The 18,128-nt window shown below is 41.4% G+C and overlaps 1 protein-coding gene across 1 annotated transcript in view; it reads right to left on the bottom strand.

Annotated features, from left to right (window-relative positions):
* The window catches only part of LOC116883350 (cyclic AMP-dependent transcription factor ATF-7), an 88,019-nt gene that overhangs the window by 13,966 nt on the left and 55,925 nt on the right, over positions 1-18,128 (bottom strand). The window contains exons 3-6 of the mRNA XM_032884432.1: positions 14,254-14,350; positions 9,583-9,701; positions 2,620-2,757; positions 551-708 (exon numbers count right to left, since the gene is read on the bottom strand). Of these exons, the coding sequence (XP_032740323.1) occupies positions 551-708; positions 2,620-2,757; positions 9,583-9,701; positions 14,254-14,350 (512 nt within the window). The remainder of the gene's footprint in view (positions 1-550; positions 709-2,619; positions 2,758-9,582; positions 9,702-14,253; positions 14,351-18,128) is intronic.

The raw sequence follows: 18,128 nt of genomic DNA, 5'->3' as shown, positions 1-18,128 counted from the left end.
CTCAGCTCTGGAAAAAACAAACAAACAAACAAACAAACAAACATCTCCACCAGCAAATAAAATATTTTATTTTAGGAAATAATTCCAAGAACTCATTTTCTTGGGTATGTAAGAATAAATTCCTGGAGCCAGCTTCAGTATCAATCCCAGAACTCAGGAGGCAGAAGCAGAACAATGAGAATTTGAGGCCAGCCCTGGAGCCTTAGAAGGACCATGTCTCAAAACAACAACAAATCTGAGAACAACAACAACAAAAGTTTCCGTTTTTATCAAATGATTTCAAAAGGTAGAAAAAGATTCAGAAGAACTGAATAAATAAGATGGTTTTCCTTATACTGCAGAAGGTCAGTTCAGTTAATGGTACCCACATGGGGCAGCAAGTCCAGCTCATAGGCATCTAACAATGCCCCTGGCTTCTAATGACACCTGTACTTAAGTGCAACACCCTCAGGAAGTCATACCTATACATAATTTTAAAATAAAATAAAAACGAATCTTTGAAAAAAAGGAAAATTGGGGTTTCGCTGTTTTCTCTATTCTCTGTACTTACCCTATTTGCCTGTTGGATGGTGGAGCCTGTGTGATGACAGAGGTTGGGGAAGGAAGAGTTGGATGAAGTGGATCATAACCTAAGTGCAGAGGCAGGGAGCCAGGACGTACGATGGTGGGTGTAGGGGTAGAGATCACAACAGGTTTTGTGGCAACTTCCTAGGGTGAGGAGACAGGAAACCACAGAATGTTTTAAGAACTGTGTATAGGGAAATACACAGTAACTTTATTGAAAGAGCATTACAAGTAATTGTGACCCAATTCCATCACAATCATCACCCACACCTCACCCAATCAGCAGGAATGATGATTTGAGAACATGTCAGAAATGATGGCTATACCAATGAGATGACAACTGGAAAATCATTTGAAATCTTTGGAGCTACACTATACCATATGACACTATAGTAGCATGTGAATTCTAGGGACTTCCTGTTCTTGATGAAGTGTCCTTTGACCTACAACTGAGAAAAAGGAAGATATGCTGTGAGGGGACAATCCAGTGTTTTCAATAGACTTCATGAAACAAGGCTGACAGAACCTCAAACAGCTATCAGACTGAAATAAAACTCAGGCTTCTCACTGTTAACTAACTAGGATCTCAGGCAGTTGGTGGCCACACAGGCCTTGAAAACATCTCTAGACACTCTCCAGAACTTAACTGTCTATAGAAAGGGGAGGGAGAGAGATCGCTAATGATTATGAAGAAGGTAGCTTTGAGAACTTAAGTCAAATTTGAAGCCAAGAAAGATGGTGTCATATCCTCCCCCTCCCTCTCTCTCCTCCTTTTGTGGTACTCAGGGTTGAGCCTAGTCTTACACAGGACAGGTAGGTTGTGATGGTTTGAATAGGTCTGATCCCATAGATTCATGTGTTTCAAGCTTGGATAGAGACTGGCACAATTAGGAGTTTGGGCATTATTGGTGTAGGTGTAGCTTTGTTGGAGGAAGTGCCACTGTGTAGGTGAGCTCTGAGGTCTCCTATGCCTAAGCTCTGCCTGTGGATCAAGATGAAGAACTCCCAGTTAAATGTTTTCTTTTATAAGAGTTGCTGTAGTCATGGTGACTCTTCACAGCGACAGAGCCCTAACTCAGACACAGATCCTCTGTCACTGAGCTCCACTCTCAGCCCAGTCAATACACATGTATCATACTCCACTTGAGAAATAAGTGTTGTTGCTGGGATGGAATCCAGGGCACTGTGAATACTAGGCAAATGCTATCCCTGAGTTAACACCACCAGCCTCTCATAACTTACTATTCATGGTTTTGGTTGACTGATACTTGGAATGTTTTCATTCTTCCTTTTAATCTTAGTATGTATGTGATATGTATATGTTTGTATGCAAGTGTAGTCATGTATATACCACAGCACACATGTGGAGGTAAGAGGACAACCACTGGGTTTGGTCCTCCCTTCCACCATATTTTGAGAAAGGCTCTTGTTTTGCCACTGTGAACACCAAGTATGTAGCATGCAAGGGTATTTTTTTTTTTTTTTAACCTATCTGTACCTGCTTCTTATAGTAGGAGCACTGTGCCTGGGTAGTGTTTGCCTAGGTTTTCTGGATTTGAGCCTGGGTTCACATGCTTATATGGCAAGAACTTTTACCCGCTAAACTTTCTTTCGAGCTCCCAAACACTTTTTTTTAATGAATAAAATTTCTATGAAAATTCTTACTCATTTCTGTTGGTACAAATACGGACTAATCTTTCTTCTATTTTAGAGTTGGAAGTGAGATTGATGGATGTCTGAATATGTGTAATTTATACACAATGCTTAAGTAGTTAAGATTCCTTTCAAACTATGTGTATGTACCCACAATCCCAGTACTTTGGAGACTAGGGCAGGAGGCTGAGTTCAAGTCCAGTCTGGGCTGCAGAGATGAGATGCTATCAAGGAAGGAAGAAAGGAGGGAAGGAAAGAAGGAAGGAAGGAAAGAAGGAAGAAAGGAGAGAAAAGAAATGAAGGGGGAGGAGAAACAGTTATTCCTTTGAATCCAATCAATCCTTCTCACACCACTCATGATCAAAATTAACACTTGGGAAGACTCCTGGGAGAGAACTTTACCTTGTCTTTCAGTGGCGGGGAGCAGGGGCAGGAAGCAGGACTGTCAGGGGGTGATGAGTCCACCTCCACTGGCTCTTCCTCCTTGACTTTGATGTCTGGTGTAGAAGGCAGAGACATGTCTAGAGGCCCAGCAGCACCCTGTTAGGAAAAAAGAGTAAACAGAGTTTAGGTTCATGATGCTAGTGCTTAGATGAGGGCATGTGCTTCACGGAGTTAGGCCTTGGACAAAACTCTGAACTGCAAGTGCCACAGAAATATGGACTCATGATTTAGATAGACTCTGGTCTAGTCACTGTATCTTCTTGGAGCTTCTATTCCCTAACTACAAAATGAAGGTAATATCAGCTACAAGCAAGTACTTATAATGCCTAAAAACATAAAATAAATGTCACTTAAACCTATGCAAATTTTACATATATAATTTTTTTCCCAGCAAAATAAAAGGACTTCTGAATCAAGTACCAGTCAATTCCCAACCAGCTCTGTTGGCCACTGCAGAGCTGTGAACACTTCCTCTGCCAACCAGAATGCTCGGTTACCCAGTGAGCAAAAGCAATAGACGACTAACTAAGGATTAAAGTACTACAAACAGAATAGGAAAGATCCTTTCTGGGGAACTTGCCATGCTAGCCGGTGATCACAGTCTGTTTAGTGCAGACAGCTAGAAACTCCAGGGACAAGATTTGGGGATAACAAAGAAGGGGCGATCATCCCATCAATAAAAGAAATTAGAACTTGGTCTTAGAGGCAGTACTGAAGAAACTAGAAGTAAAGAACTTTCCTGGCAGAGGTGTAACTACCTGACCAACTAGAGCTGTAAATAGCTTTGCGGGGAATAGTAAACCATCTGAGACAGCAACCCTGACACCACACCATGACAAGAGGGTTGGCCTGGCAGCTCAATTTCATGTCAAAATGGATCCTTTGTTCTTTTCTTCCTATATTCTAGGCTCTGATGAAAGGTGAGTTTCTTCCTACTACTTCTTTTGCTCTTCTCCCAACACCAGACATGGTCTCAACTATGTTGCTTAGGCTGGCCTTGAACTCATGATCTTTTTGCCTCCATGTCCCAAGTGCTAGGATGACAGATGTGCACCATCACTTGCTACCTTAATCTCTGGAAGCCTGAGCAGCAAACTAATTCAGTGTACTGCACTGTACTAAAGAGGTAGTAATGATCCTGTTCCATCTCACAAGGGTAAGAAACATCAAAGAATCTTAATTTCTGTCTCAGTTTTTCTACAATGCTAATATGTCAGAGCCAATTTAGCTCTAAATTCTGAGATCTCTGAAGACAATACATTGATGGGAAGAGAGGTCTCTATGAAAAAAAACAAATCCCCTTTAGAATCTTGCCTATAAAAGCTGTGGCTCAAGAAAGCTTCAGGTTCATTAAATACCCCTGGAGACAACAGTCCACTACATCTGTGCAGTGGTGGGAAGAAAAGACCACTACTGGACAGACAGACAGAAACATCAAAGAATCCCCCTAAGGAAAGAAAGGCCTGACCAACCATGAAGTGTCAAGTGAGCTAAAAGATTGGAAAGGTAAAGTTGCAAAAAGCAGGAAACTTCAAAAAATTTTTATTCTATATCTTCATCTTACTTATTTAGTATATGTACATACATGTGATCAAACGTATGCTATGGAGTGCATATGAAGGATGAAGGATAACTTTTGAAAGTCAGTTCTCTCCTTTGTTTCTTATTTTGAGATTTTTATTTTATGTAAGGATGTTTGCCTGCATGTGTGCATCACTTGTCTGCCTGGTGCCAAAGAGTTACCTGGAGGGTGTTAGATCCTCTGAAACTGGAGTTACAGGTGGTTGTAAGCTACCCAATGGGACTAGGAATCAAATCAAGAGCATAGAAAGAGCAGCAAATGCTCTTACCTGGTGAGTCGACTCTAGCTCCAGTTATCCTTTCACTGTGTGGGCCTAAGATCAGACTTGGATTGTCAGTTTGGTGGCAAGTGTCTTTAGCTGCATCTTGCCTGCCCAGGAAAGCTACTTTTGTTGAATTTGCTTTACAGAATTTGCCATCCTGGCATGGTGGTGCATAATTGCACTTCCAGCACTTGGAAGGCTGACATATAAAAGAACTTGAGGATAGCTTAGGCTGCATACAGAGTTCCCGGCCAGCCTGGGCTACATAGCAAGAACCTCTCTCAAAACAGTAACAAAAAGAGGTTGTGGGTCATGGAGAAGACTTAGTGTATAAAAGGAACAAGCTTGATGACAAGAGGTCAATTCCCCAAAACCCATACATAGAAGTGACTCCTGTCTGGACTTCCACATATAAGCCATGACATGTACATAGCATGCATATGAATTCCTGTACATGTGCATGTGCACACACACACACATACCCCATATAGACACACATACATACACACATATACACACATACATACACACACACCACATAGACACAAATACACACATGTACACACAGACACATACTCACACACATGTACACACACAGACACATACACACACATACATACATACACTCACAAACATGTACACACACTTGAAGACACACACATAAAAAATAAAATAGGGGTTGGGGATTTAGCTCAGTGGTAGAGCGCTTGCCTAGCAAGCGCAAGGCCCTGGGTTCAGTCCCCAGCTCCAAAAAAAAAAAAAAATAAAATAAAATATGTATGGTAAGCAAATTACCTCAAGTTTAAGACTAGCCTGAGTTATTCAGTGAGTTCGAGGCCAGTCAGGACTATATAGGAAGACTTATTTCATGAACAGAACATCAGTCCCAAAGAAACAAAAACACATGCTACTGAGTTTCCTGATTTCAAAAGTGAGTTGGGGCTCGGAGGATGGGTCAGGAGTTAAAGGCTTTCTGTAAAAGTCAAAAGAACTGATTTTGACAGTCCAATACCCAAAGGCTAATCATAGCAGCAGGAATTGGTAATCCCGGCACAACTCTAGTGGGTAGAGATAGGAAGATCCTGGAGACTTGCTGGCCAACTACTCTAGCTCAAAATGCAAACACCAGGTTCAGTTTTAGATCCTGTATCAAAAAAATAAGATGAAGGTGCTGGAGAGATGGCTTAGCAGTTAACATTTGCTGCTCTTGTAAAAGACCTGAGTTTCATTCACATCAAGCAGCTAACAATTACCTCTAACTCTAGCTCCAGGGGATCTGATGCCATCTTCTGTGGGTATCTACACACACACACACACACACACACACACACACACACACACACACACACACACACACACACACACACTCACACACACTCACACATACTCTAAAACTCAAAACAAAACGGATGAGCACTTGAGAAAGACATCCCAGTCAACCTCTAGTCTCTGTATGAACTCTGTACACACTTACATGGATGAATGCACCCATGCATACGTGACACATGCAGGGAGACAACATGAAAAAGAAGCTCATAGATAGCTATGAACTTTGAAGAAAATCCCACTGATACTTTATCTTACACTTTTACAATTTAAATTGAATGGTAACAGTAATTCTAAACATGCTAATTTACCTGCTCTTGTGGAAACTTTCCACATGTATTGAATCCTCACTGACAGCTGTGAGGAGCACATGTTAATATGTACATCCTGTTGTACAGACAGCTGGAATCTTTTCTGAAGTATGACGCAACTGCAGACCTGACTTTAAGGCTCTATTATTATTTTAATTATGTCTATGTGTGTCTTTGTGTGGGTTTATGTGTGTCTTTGTGGGTTTCTGTGGAGGGTAAAGGGACTGGATCTTCTAGAGCTGGAGTTACAGGTAAGCTGTCTAACATGGGTTCTGGGAACTGAAGTTGGCTTCTCTGGAAGAGTCATCTCTCTAGCCTCCACATCCTGACTTTAACAAGTGGCTAATTACCTTGAATTCTAACTCTAGAGTAAACTCATCTCCCCTCTTCCCTGAATACTTTGGAGAGGCTCTTGCTGTATAATCCAGACTGGCCTCTTGCTTCTGCCTCATAAGTGCTACAGGGGACACTACCACACCCAATTTGATCTTTCCATATTTTTTTCTCCTACAGTCACATTAGTCCACTGGGATCACTTTCTTTTGATTTTGCTTTTTCAAAATTAACATCTAGTCTTCCAAATGAAGAGATCCTCTGGGAATCTAGCACATACAAAAGTTAAAACAAGTGTCACAGTATCTTAGGATGAGAAAGAACCTCAACATTTCGGTCCTTACTATGGCATCTTTACTAGTGCATTCATGTACCTGAACATTGTGGTATCTTCTACACAGTTATTTTGCTTCAGTCTTTGGAACACAAAGAATAAAATTAATGTTTTCTTCTTTTTTTCTTCACATGTGTACGTGTCTCAGTATGTGTATCTGTACCATGTGGGTATAGGAACCTGAGGAAGTTAGAAGAGGCTCTGGATCCCATGAAAGTGGAGTTACAGATGGTGGTAAGTTCTGGGAAATAAACTTGGGTCCTCTGAGAGTATAGCAAGTGCTTTTAATCACTGAGCCATTTCTCCAGCTCTCTAAACTTAACACATTTGTTTTAAGACTGTCTCATGTAGCCCAGGCCAGCCCTGAATTTGGTAAATAGCCAAAGATGACTTTCAAGTTCTGATACCCTTGCCTTTACTCCTGCAGGCTGGGATTGCAGGCAGGGCTGATCCCCCTACTCTCTAGAAAGGATTTCACTGTGTAGCCCTGGCTGTCTTGGAACTTACTCTGTAGACTAGGCTGGCCTTAAAAATCAAAGAAATCAGTCTGCCCCTGCCTCCTGAGTGCTGGGATTAAAGACCTGCATTCAGGCTGGGCTGCTTGAAACAGAGTCTTAACATGTAGCCTGGAACTTGGTATGTAACCAAACAAGATATTCCTGCCTCAGCTTGTTGAGTTTGAGATTACAACTATGCACAACCATGTCTGGCATATAATCCCTCTTTTATATAAAAACCCTTGACACATTTCAAGAGTGCACTTTTATTCATATTAAATCTTTAGTCTAGGGGTTGGGGATTTAGCTCAGTGGTAGAGCGCTTGCCTAGGAAGCGCAAGGCCCTGGGTTCGGTCCCCAGCTCCGAAAAAAAGAACCAAAAAAAAAAAAAAAAATCTTTAGTCTAAAAAAAAATATTCTCAATTTCTTGAAATGTTCCCAGAGTGACATAATTTCTTTCATCATCCAGGTTGATCTCCTTTGTAAGGTAGTAAGAATAACCTTATTTTACCTCAAGACTGAGTCATAAACATGGGGTGATCATTCTGCCTCGGCCTCTTAAGTGTGGCAAACACAGATGTGTACCATCACACTTACTTAGCTAAACAATTTGGGTGCACATCCCTTTGGGGGAAATTGGAATAACCCTTTCACAGGGGTAGCATATCAGATATTCTGCACATCAGGTATTTATATTATGGTTCACTATAGTAGTAAAATTATAGTTATAAATTAGCAACAGAAATAATTTTATGGTTGAGAGTTCCACAACATGAGAAGCTGTATTAAGGGCCACACCATTGGGAAGGCTGGGAACATTTCCCTAGGTGTAATCAAGCAACACTAGGAAGTTACTTGAACGCAAAAACCATACACATTGAAACAAAAAAGAGAGGAAATTGAACACAACTGTTGGATGGATGACTGAATAAAAATAACCCAAAGGAGTCTAGAATCTCAGCACTTAGGAAGCAGAGGCAGGTAGATATCTATGAATTTGAGGGCAGACAGGGCTACATAGCAGTGAGACCCTTTTTCAAAAAAGTAATGAATAAATAAAAATTAAGTAAATAAATAAAAAATTGTCTAAGCAATCAGTTTATAAACAGTGGGACTTGTTCTTTTGCTTTTTTTGGGGGTGGTGGTGGTGGTGGTGGCGGCTCAGGCCCTTTGTCTGCTAGCACCTACCACTAAGTTGTATCTCTAGCACCCCTCAGGATATCGGGAAAAAGAGTTACCCACTAAAATCTGAACGTTTCATACTTTTGTTTGGTTGTTTGAATCAGTGTCTCACTCTGTAGCTCAACTTACCTGGAATTTACTATTTAGCTCAGTCTGACCTTGAATCTACTGTAATCCTCTGCCTCAATGTTCCAATTCATATTCTTCATTTTTTTATTATTATTTATATGTACAACATGTGTATATTGGTGCCGGAGGAGACCAGAAGTGTGTGTCAGTTTCTGGAATGTTGTGAGCTGTGAGCATGGGTATTGGGAACTGAAGTTGGGCCCTCTCTAGGAGCAACAAGCACTTTCAACCACTGAGTCATCTCTCTTTAGTCCTCCAAGTCATATTCTTTTAATAACTTCAACATATTCACAAGGGAAACAAACAGATTATTGCTAAGGGAATGGCCAAAAAAGTACCCAATGACCTGAGTGAAGACCCCCAGCACCCATCTAAAAGCAGAGCACGTATGTGTGTCTCCAGTGGTCTGGTGAGGTCAGAGACCCTCAGGTCCCTGGAGCTCATTAGCCAGCAAGCCTAACTGAATGGATGAGTTCTAGGTTTGGTGAGGGACCCTGCCTCAAAATATAAGGTGAAGAGAGATAAGAAAGACAATCAGTTTACATCTCTGGTCTCCATACATGTACACAGACACAGGCACATACATATACTACTATATACCACACCTACAGAGAAACTGATTAAAACATATTAACTAATGACTTACTGGAGGGTAGGAACATTTGTGTTCTGGTAAGAATAGACCTTTGACCTTTGCTGGTCCATCAGCTAGATCTCTACCTAATGGTAGGAGGTAAGATGTAGCACATGCTTGTCATCCCAGGCCTCAGTATGATGAAGCAAGGGCATCATTATGGACTTGAGGTCAGCCTGGGCTACATAGTGACACAAGGCTATTCTAGTTAAATGGTGAGACCTGTCTCTCTCTTGTCCCTAAAAGACCCGGAGCAGTGACTAGGATTACTGACATGGTTAGAACTCTTCCAAGGCACAACGACACCCTAAGTCTTTTCAGTCACACTTGCCTTTTTTTCATCATCATCAGAAGCTTTCTTAAATTCATGTTCAAAGGAACTAGCTAATTCATTGAAGAGCCCCACCTCCTCACAGTTCTTCAGGAATCTAGTTGGAGTAGGCGTTTGATCTGTAGACATAAAAAGAAAAGGAAAATATATTTAGTTTTAATATAAGATTAAAACTTGAGAGTGCACAGGGACTGTAGTTTTATTCTATTTGGAGATAGTGAATTTGTGTTAGGGCAAAGGGCTTTTTTGAGTTTTAGTGGATGGATTGTGGTTCTCAGCTACCAGAGGGTACCTGTGTTGTACTTCCTCAAGGCCAGCAGGGGGAAGACAGGACAATGTTTTGTGTGACTAGCCAGATACCTACTATCTCTCAGTGCTGGATTTACATCTCTCACCCCAATGAAAACACAACCCCAATAAAACAAACCATTCATGAAAGTAAAGATTCATGAAACCTCTAGATTTGAAAACTGAAGTTGAGCAATGTTTCCCTTCTAATAATATACCGTGCTAGGTCTACAGTGAGTAGACAAAAACAGATGGGTGTTAAAATCTGACAGAGCACAAACTGAGGATCAGACTGCTGAGCTGGCTCACTAAAGCCATCTAATAAGGAACGGCAGCTGTGTGTCACTGAGCTGAAGGTTTGTTCCTTTCTGAAGCCATTCTAGAGGGAACCAGAGACGGACGAGGGATCAAGACAGTGGAATCGGGGTTAGAAAAGGAGATTACAAACAACAGCGCTTATTTCACAGAGACATGGGCCCAGGGCAAAATCCAGAAACCAGGCTATTTGGTTTAGATTTGCTGGTCAAAATATCCATCCCCACAGGGCTGTGCAATTTTTTTTCTCAACACACCGCTTCTGTTTTTTCTTTCCTTTCCTAGGAGAAAAGGCCAGGTTATCCTGGAATTTATGATCTTCTTGCTGCTCCCTCTCAAGTGCTGGGATTACAGCAACGTGCCACAAAGACCGGCTTCTTTGTTCTTAAGGAGGTGAGACCTTTTCATAAACTATGGGAACTTTTGAAGTGACTTGAACTTCAGATCGTAGTTTCTCTCTCCCTGCTGCTTTTCTAAAGATGAACCTTGTTCCTTGGGCCTAATTCTATTTTAATGGTGTCTTCGATGCACTTATCACCTCACGGATTCATCTATCCCACACAGCTAGGCTGACGGACAGTCGCAGAATAACGTTTCAATTACACTTTAAGGAAAGATCTAGGGGTTGAAACTGTTCCTTTCAGCATGATTAACTGGAAGTAATCCAGTGGGATTTTCCATGGAAACAGTTTTTTTAAACTTAAAACCTCTTCTGAATAAAAAAGTTACTGAACACTCTGGGTGGCTAAAGATAAAGCTATGTCCTGCCTTAGAATGAGGAGAGGTGGTGTCATCCTCAGGAAGGGGAACACATAAATTCAAGTGGAAGGAAGGAGTACTGATGTCAGAAGAACTTGGGACTTCTGGTTTGAGTCATATATACTTTTCCTACACCCTGCTGCCCATGTGCATTTCTTGGTTTAATTTAAAAATCTCCCGTATATTAAACCTGATTTCTCATTTTCAAGGTGGCCTCTAACTTTCAACTACTTCTGGTTCCTGAACAAGCAATCTGAAAATATATAAACAAGCCTAATTGTTTCTGATGGTTCCTAAGTGTTTACTGAATAATTCTGTATGCTTTGGTGTTATATCCATAAACTTAGATGCATTATTTGGAGAAGACATAAGGGTATAGGCCAAATATAGGACATGAGTCTTTCTATAGACAAGAGAATGCTTTTTAGTTAAGTAAGGAAAACTAATATATGTAGATAGCACCACAATGTGCAAAAATTAAGTGCTATTTAAGATGCAGAATAAGATTATTATAAACTTAAGATAAATATACATTAATTACTAGGGTTGTTAGGAAGGCCTTCAAGCGGGACTTGAGCTAGGCCTTGGAAAACAGTTTTGGACTATAGAGAGAGGCTTTAAGAGCTAAGAGAAATAATGCTGGTAAAAACATAGAGAAAGGCCATCATACATGGATTAGGAGATAACAACATGTCTAGGTGAAAGATTGTCATTTTCTGTATATAACTTTCATATAAAATTGGATAAGTTCTATGGGATAGATTATAGAAAGTCTGAAAAGTTAGGTTAACCTAAAGAGAAAGCATAGTGAGAGATTGTGACCTTAAGAACAGAATGTAAAAACCAGCTTTTAAAAAAGCACACAAGATGATGTAGAATGAGACCATTAAGGAGGGCAGTGAGGCAACACTGGAGGAAGACAAGCATAGTGGGAATGGGGGGAGGAAGAAGAGGAGTGCTATGGTCTGCATGCTGCTCAGATATCCATGAGTTAATGTTGAGTCCCAAGTCCTTGGTGAAATGAGACCTGTAACAGCTGGAACCCAATGGGAAGTTTTTTTTTTTTTTTTAAAGATTTATTTATTTATTATATATAAGTACACAGTAGCTGTCTTCAGATACACCAGATCTCTTTACAGATGGCTGTGAGCCACCATGTGGTTGCTGGGATTTGAACTCAGGACCTCTGGGAGAGCAGTCAGATGCTCTTAACCGCTGAGCCATCTCTCCAGCCCCCAATGGGAAGTTTTAAGTCATTAGAGGCATTTCCTTGAGGGGAAGGAACTATGGGCCTTTCTTTTGCACACTCCCCACTGTAAGGTGCTGCTTCACTGAAGGCCCCAAAGTAACAGGGCCAACTGACTACTTGCTACATAGCTGCAGATGGTCTTAACTCCAGCTTTTCTTATCTCTACTTCTCTCTCTCTCTCTCTCTCCTTTTTTTTTTTTCTTTCTTTTTTTGGAGCTGGGGACCGAACTCAGGGCCTTGCACTTGCTAGGCGAGCGCTCTACCACTGAGCTAAATCCCCAACCCCTCTTATCTCTACTTCTCAAGTGCTAAGATTATAGGCAGGCACTACCACACGCTGCCCAAACCTTTTTTATTTACTAGTTGATTTTTCTCAAGTATTTGTTGTTCAGTGTTAGATGCTGGCTGATGCATGGATGGACTAGAACAGAGAGAAATGGGAGAAAAAAATAAAACAAGACAGAATTCTGGTACCAGTGAATAATAGAGAGGAGGAGACATGTTCAGTCACTAAATGAAGATCTGAACTACAGTCAAATGAAGATGTTCAATAGGGGTTGGAATACATATGGCAAACCTATACTGTGTCTTAACACTTCTAATCCCAGCTTCCAGGAAGTAAATAAAAACAATCTCAATTCAAGGTGAGCTTGGCTACAGCAAGATCCAGTCTCAAAAAGAGGTAGACAGTTGTCTGGATGACTCAGTAGTTAAGACTACATAACGCCCTTCAAGAAGACCACAGCAGGCAGCTCACTGGTTCCTTGCAGCCACAGCAAGCGGCATGTAGTCAACTGGAACTCCTGCTCCAGAATTCTGACTCCCTCTCTGGCCTCCATAGGCATCCACACTCTCATGCTCTCTCCTCTCCCATAATATAAAATAAATATAGCATGGTAGGGTGGTGCAAGTCTTTAGTTCCAGCACTCAGAAGGCAGAGGCAGGTGGATCTCTGTGAGTTTCAGGCTGGCCTGGTCTACAAATTGAGTTCCAGGCCATCCAGAGCTACTCAGTGAAACCCTGTCTTAAAAAAAAATTGATATTTTCCCTGTTCATATCCTTTTCCAGGGATTGCAAATCATAAGTCTGTAAGCTCCTAAGAAAAGGAACTGGCCCACACAGTAGATCAGTAGATATTTAGTACATACTGAATTAATAAGGAGCAGGAAATGTCAAAGAACAAGTCTTTTTCATCATATGTATTAACAAGGAGAGGAGGCTCCGTCTCCTTTTCTATGTCTAAGGTAACATGTTTGCAAGTAGTAACTAATTAAAATTAACTAGTTTATTAATTTATATAATAACCATCAGGTAAGTACACTACTGATTAAATATTAAGCTAAATCTGCTTGCCATAGGTTAAATTAGAAGCTCTTACAGCATCAAAAGAAAAAGTCCACCATGCCTTACACATCTACCTACACGCAAACTGTACAATAGAACTCCTACTGCTTGGAAATGAGTGCTAAGAATGCTCCCCTGAGTACAGGGTAGACGGTATCTGCAACTGGTAAGGGCTTCCAGGTCACACAGACTAGTTCAGGAAAGTCCCAGTGACTGAATGTCTTCTTATTCGTGTTTTGGAAATGTGCCCATACCAGTGTCTAGGTTCACAAGGGAAGTTGACTTCTGAACTGATAGTCTGCCTGCTACAGGAAAGCTAACACCCAGTGGAGAAAAGCAGCCAGGCTAAAGCAGCTTTTTTTCTTTTTTGGCCATCTTTTGTTCACCTTCTCCACTGTGGATAAGGAGAAATGTCAATGGTGTCTTTTGTCTGTAGCTTTTCCAGAATCTTAATAGGTGAGGAGACAACAGACTGACCAAAGTGAAGACAGACTCTCAAAACACCATCCTCACAAGCCACAGAACAGAAGCATACTATTAAAAATTAAATGGAGGTACAGAAGGATGGAGGGAACTGTTACTACTACTTCTTGATTAAATACAGATCACAAAGAGGTCTTGATGGAGAAGGGTGGTGCAGCTCCCAGGAAATCTGGGCCCTGGAGTTAATCTTAACTGTTGGGGATAGCAAAGTGTGTGACGGGGGCAGCAGATACCTGCAATGATGACGGAGTCCGTCCGGGCTGGGCCGAACTTCAGGGTCATCTCATGCTTATGTTTATGAACTGCCAGGTGGTCCTCATTTGTAAATCTCTGAAATGAAACAGAAATGGAGATGTGAAAAAAGGCAGGGGGTGCTTTTCCATTCAGGGCTCTTTAAAATGGCCAACCAAACAGAAACATGTTACAAGGACACTGGTCCCTGGAAAGAGGCACTGGCACTGAAGACAGGGAAAAGCAGAGGAAAGATGATCACATCCCCACTGCTTTGTACCTCCAGGCATCACCAGGAGGACAGCCTGTTGCTGAGGTGGGGTCTAGGCATGGAAAAGCATTAAGGTAAACTTGTAGTTAACAAGGGTGAAACAGTTTCTAATAATAATAAAGAGAGAAGGGAAGGCTGGGCACTCAGTGGTCATCACAAAACCAGGAAATTTCAGAGCGAAGCTCTCTGTGGCAGGGCTGAATTGGAGTATTTTATGAGGGGACTAACAGAGAGATAAATTATGCAGGATTAGGAGAACCATTTAACTTCCTGGCCCCCACAGTGCTGCAGCAGGCGCCTTTGCGGCTATTTGGCTCACAGTTTTAATGAGCCAGGACGGAACTGTAGATGACAGAGGCCCAATGGCCAGCAATAATAGCATACAGCAGCCCTACTAGCCAAATGCTGTCTGCCTTCATCAGGCAGTCTGCCTGGGCTCCTGCAGCCATAAAGGGCCAGTACAATGATACTGGCTATATAACGACAAAATAAAAGTGCAAGCAAAAATGTAAAAAAATGAGGGTAGATTATGAGAGAAGGAAATATAGAGATTTCCACAGAGATTTGAGTGAAAGAAAAATGGTGAGGTGAGGCTTTCTTGCCCAGTTTATACTAAGGCAGGTTCCTGGACAATACTTTATGCTGCTACTCTTTAAAAGGAGGAGGATAAAGGAACAAGTAATTCAAAGTCCCTTTGAGGTCAATGACCCCATTCTTTTTTTTTTTTCTCTCCTTTTTCTTTTTTTCGGAGCTGGGGACCGAACCCAGGGCCTAGCAAGCGCTCTACCACCGAGCTAAATCCCCAACCCCGACCCCATTCTTTCATTAGAACATCCCTGTCACAGAAACAGCTTTGATGCTGCAGGTTTCCACAGCCCCTTAACAGAAAGTTTCTGAAACATGGTTCTAGATGTCTTGTTTCTAAAAATAGTGACTGCTTAGTCTCTTGTTTTTACTTCTTCATTAGATACATAACTTAACACCAAACACCACACTTGTAGCTCTTTTTCCAAGGGGCTTACAAAACAAATACACAGAAGTTGGTCCCTATCCTAGCTCCCAGATGATCAGGTGACAGCATCAAACTGTTCTTGTCTCCTATATTTTACCCAATTTTTAAAACTTTGAAAATTTTTATTTTATGTGTATGGTGTTTTATTTGCATGTAGATCTATGTACATGTGCATGGCTGGTACCTATAGAAGTCAGAAGAGGATATCAAGAATGTTGGATCCTCTAGTATTGCAGTTGTGAGCTGCCATTGGGGTGCTGGGAATTGAACCTAGGTCCTCTGGAAAAAATAGCCAGTGCTCTTAACCGCTGAGCCTGCCTCTTTAACCAACTTATAACTGAAGTCAGCATTAACAACTAAGATCCTTCCAGGGAAGCCTACAAGCCTGAAGGACATGGTTCAAGTAAAATAGATCCAGGACAAATTGGACATAAAGGTTTCCTAAAGAAAGTTTGGGGCTAGAGAGATGGCTCAGCAGGTAAAAGCACTGACTGCTCTTCCAGAGGTCCTAAGTTCAATTCCCAGCAACCACATGGTGGCTCACAACCATCTGTAGTGGGATCTGATGCCTTCTTCTGGTGTGTGTGAAGATAGTGACAGTGTGCTCATTCTCTCTCTCTCTCTCTCTCTCTCTCTCTCTCTCTCTCTCTCTCTCTCTCTCTCTCTATATGCATATACATATATACATACACACACACACACACACACACACACACAAATATATATATATATATATATATATATATATATATATATGAAAGTTTGTGCACCAGCTTTTTCAATTATAGATTTGCTCCTAAAGGATGGTAGGAGAGGAGAGAAATAGTCTATTTACTGGGTTAAACCTGTTTCAGCCTGTATTTGGAAAAGGAAATCAGTTGAACCAAGTTGGCAATAAAGAAAAACAACATTCTTTTATGGTGGATATAAAGAGTAACAGATTAAATAGGCTTATAGATCCTAGTAATGTTATACTATAATAATCATTTTAAAGTATTTTATAGGCTGGGTGTGGTGGCAAACACCTTTCATCACAGTACTCAGGAGACAACAGAGGCACACATATCTCAGTGAGTTGGAGGCCAGCCTGGGCTACATGCAAGTTCCAGGCCAGCCACGAACACATAGTGAGGCTCTGTCTTTAAAAAAGAAAGAAAGAAAGAATTTTTAGAGGCATTTAAGGAAATTTCATGTAGGTTGCTTGAACAAAACAAAACAAAACAAAACAAAACACTGCACATGTTCTAGAACCTGGAGGAGTAACTCTGAACTAAGGCCTCTTCCATTATCAGAAACCTAGTGTGGCTCTTGTTCTCTCTTGCTCTTACCCTCTTACCCCTTTGTCCTTCTCTCCCCATTCCCATCCTCCCTTTTTCTCCACATACTCTTGGCCGACCTCTACTCTTCTATTTCTCTACCCCCCCTCTCTGCCCCTACTACCTTCTTAACAGTCTTCCCCATGCCCTGAATAAACTCTATTGTATTCTAAAAAAAAAGAAAAAGAAAGAAACCTAGTGTGTTCAAATATAGGCTGAAAAGGCAGGTATGGTTGCATGTGCTTTTTGGTTCTAGCACTAGGATGCTGAGGCAGGCAGATCTTTGTGAGTTGTAGGTCAACATTTCATTAGGACACTTAAAATTAATGTATAAATCACTTCTGTGGTTGGCCTCATCTTTCTTTCTTTTAAAAAAATATATTTTGTTTTTTGACACAGGGTTTCTCTTGAAGCCCTGGCTGTCCTGGAACTTACTCTGTAGACTAGGCTGGCCTTGAACTCAGAGATCCACCTGCCTCTGCCTCTCCAGTGCTGGGACTAAAGGTGTGCACTACTACCCCTTGGCTTAAAAATATTTATTTTAAATTATTATTTTTAAATAAGTGTAGGTGTGCCTACCTGTATGTGGGTGTGTGAATGTGAGGGAAGGAGCCTGAGGAAGCCAGAGGCTTTGGATCCTCCCTGAGGGGGCAGTTACAGGTGACTGTGAGCTGGCTGCCCAACAAGAGCAGCATACGCTCTTCACTCTGGAGTCAGTATCAGTCCACTGGCTTTGTCTGCTTGTTTGTTTGTTTTGTGGCTATGTAGAGCTGTGACTTAGATAACATGCACAAATACACTATGGCGTGATGGCATGCTGCTGTAGTCTCAGCTAGTAGGGAGGCTGTAGTAGGAGGACAGCATGAGACCAAGGTTTAATACAGGTCCAGCCAGCACAGTGAAAATCTTTGCACGCACTACATCTTGGGTTCAATCCCCAGCATTTGCAAAAACAAACTACCCATGGAAAATTTAATCAATGCCAATCTTAACTCTCCCTTTGAGATCCTCTTTCTCTAGATGCAGCTCATATGTGACAGTGCTTCTCTGCTGGCAGCACTGCTAGCACTTCTGCTTCTAGGTTTCCTAGAAAAAAAAACTTCATAATGTTTGGAGACATTTTGCTGTTGAAACTTGTGGGTTGCAATTTGCTCTAGAGAGTAGAGGCCTGGGATGTTGATAACTCTGTGTAGTGTACAGGACAGCAAGCCAAAGGAGCACCTAGTTTCAAATGTCCCTGTTACATTCTAGGGCTGAAAAGTTGTCTCAGTGGTTAAG

The sequence above is a fragment of the Rattus rattus genome, chromosome 1, assembly GCF_011064425.1.
Source record: "Rattus rattus isolate New Zealand chromosome 1, Rrattus_CSIRO_v1, whole genome shotgun sequence".
Classification (NCBI taxonomy): Eukaryota; Metazoa; Chordata; class Mammalia; order Rodentia; family Muridae; genus Rattus; species Rattus rattus.
The sequence above is the reverse complement of the archived record's forward strand: the minus strand, read 5'-3'. Positions and strand labels throughout refer to the sequence as shown.